Below are 6,000 nucleotides of genomic sequence, written 5' to 3'. Positions count from 1 at the left end.
CCATGGCAATCCAGGAGAATGTCCCCACCTCTCTGCCACATAAGGGAACATTCATGGGTTCCAGAGACTACGGTAGTTATCTTTTGAGGCCATAATTCAGTCTACCACACTGGTTTAGAAAAATACATTTCACAGTTTTCTTCCTAGAAATTATATACTAAATCTTATCTGGATTAGCTATACATATTTCATTACTCTCCATTCAAAAATATTATTTTATTTTAGAAAGAAAAAATAAAACAAAATTTCAAAACATGGTAATTAAGGGGGAATGATGGTATATGCATTATATATTCATATCTTCAAATCAGTTACTCAAAGTACAAGTCATCTGCATTTAATCCTCTGAACAATATGAGCACAAACCTTCCCCTTCAATGAGCTCAGAGAAATTAGTAATATAACTATCTTAACTATCTTTAATATACACAGTTTCTTTCAGCTTCTCACACAGTGAGGTAGTATGTTTATATATGCATGTCTTATGTATTTCACTTATGAGTATGGTCTCAAACTGCCTCTATTTTCCTGAAAAAGTCTCACATTTATCCTTGTTTATGGCTGAGTTTTGTATAAAAATACCACATCTTTTTTATTCATTCATAAGTTGATGGTCATTTAGGTTTTTTTGCAAGAGCCAGCTATTACAAATTGTGCTGCTACAAACATAGGTGCACATGTATCTCTGTGGTATGATGTTGTAATTCTTCTGGTAAGATACCAAAAAGGGAAATAGCTGGTCAAATGGGACTTTCAATCTTTGTTTTTTGAGGAATCTACACGCTGATTTCCATAGTGGTTGTACCAGTTTTCACTCCCACCAAAAGCGAGGAAGCATTCCTTTTTCCCCACATCCCCTCCCCTTTGTTATTGGTTGATTTCTTAATAATAGCCATTGGTTGATTTCTTAATAATACCCATTCTTTCTGGGGTGTGGTGAAATCTCAGTGCTGTTTTAATTTGCATCTCTTGAATGATCAGTGATATATTTTCTTTGTATTTTTTTTAATCCCAAAAGTGTGTATTCATCCCAGCTGCCCATTCTGGGGTCTTTAAATTTGGGAGGATTGAATTTCTGAGTTACTCTCCATTTTAATGGAAGTAAAACCTTGGTGTATTTGGCTAGCCATCAGTAAATTCCAAGAGGTCTTCTGAAAGTATCTATGTGGTCTTTCAGGCCAAGCCAGAGACACTGGGCAACAGAGTGAACATTTTTCTTCCTTTCAAAGGCAGATATATTCACTCAGATATATTCTTTCAGCCACCACTCACATATACATTATTAACATGCGTGTTATTTTATTGTGTTTAATCAGTGGATAGGAAATCTAACTTTCAAACTAAAACATCTCAAGATTAACTAGTCAGGATAATGTTTTTTCTTTTAATTCTTCTCTTCTTTCAAAAGCTATTTCTGAAAGGTAGACTTGCCAAAGTAATGTAGGCTTTAGAGTTACAGTTTGGAGCTTATATGTGATCTTAGGGAAAAAATACTTAATATTTTAGCTTCTCAGTAATAAATCTATAAAATTCCTTTCCCAGATATTTATTAAGAGAACATTAGAGCCTTGATATAATGGCTGGAATATAACAGTTGCTGAATAAATATTAACTACCTTCCAACTTTTACATTAGAAAACATGTCTATGAAACATGCAGAGTGAATCCGAATCAATTTACCATTGTTCAGTATGATTTACAGAATGAATTTAGATGTAACTAGTAAAGTAACATGAAAACAGTAATGAGCTCATTAAACATTCAATAGTAGCTTATGCTATAAATGTGACACAAGAAATAGAGTTCCTAAGTTTAATAAGAGTCAGACATTTGGTAGAAATGGTAAAGTCATCATTCTATTATTTAAAAGTTTAACTGTGTCATTACATTATTATGAATTAGCAATTCCTGTAATTCCCTAAATCTTTGTGCATTTGTATTATGTCATTCTAAAACATTTACATTAAAAATACTGGCAAACCCTCAATAAATAAATGTGACTTAGGTATCAGAATAACTCTAAGGATCCCTTTGATAGTGAAGGGTGATATAGGCATTTTTCTAGATCACAGGTTAGAAAATCTACACACTGAGATATAAAGTAAAACTTCCTCTCCCCTACAAAAATATTTGAAGTCATTTTCTTGAGAAATATCTAGCCTATACATCACCCTTAAGGAGGTAAAGAAGCTTGATAGAGCAACTGTCCTTGCCAATGCAACACAGATCTCAAATATGCAGCAATTGGTCACTAAGGTACTCAGATGCAGTCTAGAGTTTCTCAGATCTCCATAGGACATGTCATTAAATCTTCTCCTCCTTCTGGGTCTGACTTCTGGGGAAAAAGCATATGGTATAAATATTACTATATTTGGTAGTGAATACTAATGATTGCTCAGGAGGCTCATCCTTCAGTTTCTATGGCCTTTAGCATCTAGCTGCTTATAAATGTGACATGCTTCAATTTGATTTAATAATCTTTTTGAATTTATAGTTTGGAATTTTCTGTATAAAATCTATCAGTAAGATCAGATACCCACATATGTGGAGAGACATACACATTTATTTTTATAGTTATCCCATTAACAGACTGTAAAATTAAGGCAAACAGACCAAAGCCTGTCCAAAGCACATTTTACAAAGATGATTATTCCTCTTAAATTAGTAGAATCTGAAAACAGATTCAACACCAACATACATACACAAACATAGACATGTAAGTTACATAGGGTAATACTTTCTCTATAATGCCAGGATGGAAGCTCAATGATCACATGGAACTAAAAAACATGTCAGTTTCCACATGGAGAAATATTTTAATCACTGTACAGAATGGCAGAAGAATGTGCAGAAATTATTCTATAATCTACATAAAAACAATTAATGCATACTCTGTATTATAATAAATTAAATTGACTTTCATAGATTACATTATACAAGTCATATTAAAAAGAATTCCAAGGAAAGAATTAAGAGTTTTGTTAAAAGTAGAATTTTACTCCACATAAAAAGCCTCACACAAAAGTTATACTGACTCATCACCTAAGACATAGCATTGTGTTACACAGTGTGAGAATAATATGCTAAGTCAGACAGCACAAATCATTTGGATAATTTGATTAACAATATAAATAGTATACAGATTTAATTTCTTAAGGTCAATAAAAAATTCTCAGAAGTTGGATATATCTGAGTCAAATGTTACCATAAACAATATAGATTCCATAACATATACTGTTATTTTTTAAAAGCATCCATAATGGGTAAACTCCATTGCGTAAAACAATATAAAATACAGATTTTGTAACAAAATGCTTTGTCAAAAACTGCAGTTCACATTAGAAGTTAATATCACTGGGGAGTTAAATGATTAAAACCAAAACACATATATATTACAAATATTCTTTTGTTCTTCACTTACCATGATGCAAACTGCAAGGATTTAACCTTTAAGGGTTAAAGAGTTTAATCAATGTCAATGTCTGATCTTCTGAAGGCGATAAAGAACAGTCTGTCTAGCGATACCCAACAGAACATCACTTTGTCAAGCCACAAAGCGCCCAAAAGCTTGTCAAGTAAGTTACCAGAAACCTCTTTGTGGTTAGAACTCAGTTCCTTCCTGCTTGACCTATTATTTGATATTTGACCACTTGGTTGCAAGACACTTGCTCTTTCTAGCTGAAATGTCACTGGGGCATCTTGTCAGCTCCCCGACATCTCGCCCTGACATACAATTTTACTTTTGTGTGCTACAAGGCAGAAAATGCAGGGCAATGGCCTTGTTTTAAATTCTGTCAGCATCAAAGATGGGCGTCACTCTTGGGTCCTACCAACAACAAAAACAAAAAAGGAGTCTATTTTGAAGGTCAAAACAGCCATTACCTTGAAGTTTTTTAGTTTATACTAAATATATTACCTGCTATCCTAGTGTGGGAACTGTCCTTATAAAGTGCCTAAACACACCACAGAAATCCTCCCAGTACAATTGCTCCACTTGCTTATCAAATGCAGACTTGATACAAGGATGAGCTTTCAATGCCTGCAGGGACCAGATTCAGCAGTTAACTTAACTTGTTCAAATGGGCAAGTGGTATCATGTAGCTTTACAAGGAGCAACCTGACCTTCTCACATTGACCAGGAGTGACATTATTGTGCAGGAGGAGAAGCAGTCACATCATTTCTGTTTTGCACAACCTGCTTAAAGTTTGCAACTAAATGCTTGTCTTCAGTTGAGCTGACAAGAGAGAAGAGGGGCTCAGTGAACCATGGCAGGGCTGCCATGAAATGACAGGAATCATTGGCATACATTTCAAATAGCTCTCTCAATCCTATTAAAGTATTGCAGTCCTGCTTTAAAATAGACAAGTATGAAACAACTTTGATAGATAGAGACTAAAATGGCTTATTGATTTTTTTAAGTCTGAGGGAAATTACCCAAAATGTGTCATTCTTTAACATTTAAAAATATGTTACATAAAAATGAGGAACTGTGATAATAAATAAAATTTAGAGAGAAAAAGTGGGCTATTTTGTTATTTGAGACAGATTCCTGCACATATCAAGATATTGTACATTTTTTCAAAAATCCACCCCCACTTGTGCTGAAACAAAATTCAACTGATAAGAAAATCCCTCTTCAAACAATTTTAATTGTACTGTTAACTCTTCTTCCATTTTTGTTTCATAAAGTCATAATCCAATCTGAGTTGGTCCTTTGACATTAGCAGACATAGTTACTGGAGAGGAATTAGATGATGTTAGAGAATGGGGTGCAGTTTTTATAAATGTCTCCTTTAAGAACTCATAAGTTGTATCAAGTTCAGCTTGCAATGGCAAAAAATTCCCCACAGTGACTGCGTCAGCAGGGAGAGCAGCTCTTGAAGGAATGGAGAGATTCGAGTGGTCCCGTGATCCTGTCTGTGACATACAAAAGGAAGAAAAAAAACACATTGAATTGAAAATTATCAAACAGAATAAAAACAAGGGAGTAGACTAGTAAACATTATTGTATTCGGTGGAACAGAAACTGACTCTAAATAACCTACTTGATAATATATACGTATTTTCTAAGTGACTAGCTGTCCTATGCCATAAACTTTTCAGAAAAACAGAACACTAAAACTTAGTATAAAAGTATTGTTTCAAAGAGTCAGTATAGTCAGACATTTCTACCTCAGCTTCATTTCACTGGAATTTACAGAAATTGATGTTGAGTATTTATTTCATTATGCTTATAATATGTGCTATGTAATATGGAAGATTTATGGGTAATGTTTTTAAACCTATCAACCTGAAGCATTTAACTGACAAAACACAAAGCAATATAGGAATCCCAATGACTTTTAGAAAATAATACCCTGAGATAGAAAAGTCTAGTGAGAAGAGCTTTTTGCTTTTACCTTTAGTAATACTACCTTCCTGTTTTAATAAGGACTTGTTCTAAGTACATGTATCTGAAAATGATGTATCAAAATAAGGGAGCTCAAAATCACATCTCATATATTTTAAAATATTGCTGTCATGTAGACTGAAATATCACATACACTTGAAGTACTTGGAAACAAAACTGCTATTTGGATAAAAACTATGCATTTAAGCCTTAAGTAACATTGGTAATTAATAGTATTAATTTAATGTGAATGAAGTTGTAGCAATAAAGTAGATAAATATTATTTTATAACACTTAAAGATAAAATGATCGATTTTATGTTAGAAATTTTCAGTTTCTCAGGAAATAAATGTTGGTGAGATACCAAGTTTAGTCACAAGTATCACTAAAAATCACGTTCTGTACAACAGGGTTAAAAAACACTTTCTAGTATATTGTCATATAGTTTTGCTAAGAAATAATGTATAGTATGGGGTCTGCTTTATTACATCATGTCATACAAAACTGCTTCTACATGTAGAAACAAGAAAGAAGCTATCGCTGAGGGAAGTATTAGAAATTCAGCTGTTGTATATGTTACCATTTTTGTAGATTTTTTTAAAACTACAAC

At 33.2% G+C, this 6,000-nt stretch overlaps 1 protein-coding gene across 10 annotated transcripts in view; it reads right to left on the bottom strand.

Moving 5' to 3' along the window:
* Positions 1-2,543: 2,543 nt before the first annotated feature.
* Positions 2,544-6,000, bottom strand: part of Ccdc171 (coiled-coil domain containing 171) — a 454,917-nt gene continuing 451,460 nt past the window's right edge. For all 10 annotated transcript variants that reach the window (XM_063251434.1, XM_063251464.1, XM_063251460.1 and 7 more), the window contains one exon: positions 2,544-4,918. In XM_063251434.1, the coding sequence (XP_063107504.1) occupies positions 4,691-4,918 (228 nt within the window). In that variant the 3' untranslated portion in view covers positions 2,544-4,690. The remainder of the gene's footprint in view (positions 4,919-6,000) is intronic.

The sequence above is a fragment of the Cavia porcellus genome, unplaced genomic scaffold (assembly GCF_034190915.1).
Source record: "Cavia porcellus strain 051 isolate PalLab524CR breed Dunkin Hartley unplaced genomic scaffold, mCavPor4.1 scaffold_1, whole genome shotgun sequence".
Lineage (NCBI taxonomy): Eukaryota > Metazoa > Chordata > Mammalia > Rodentia > Caviidae > Cavia > Cavia porcellus.
This window is presented reverse-complemented; position numbering and strand designations above follow the sequence as displayed.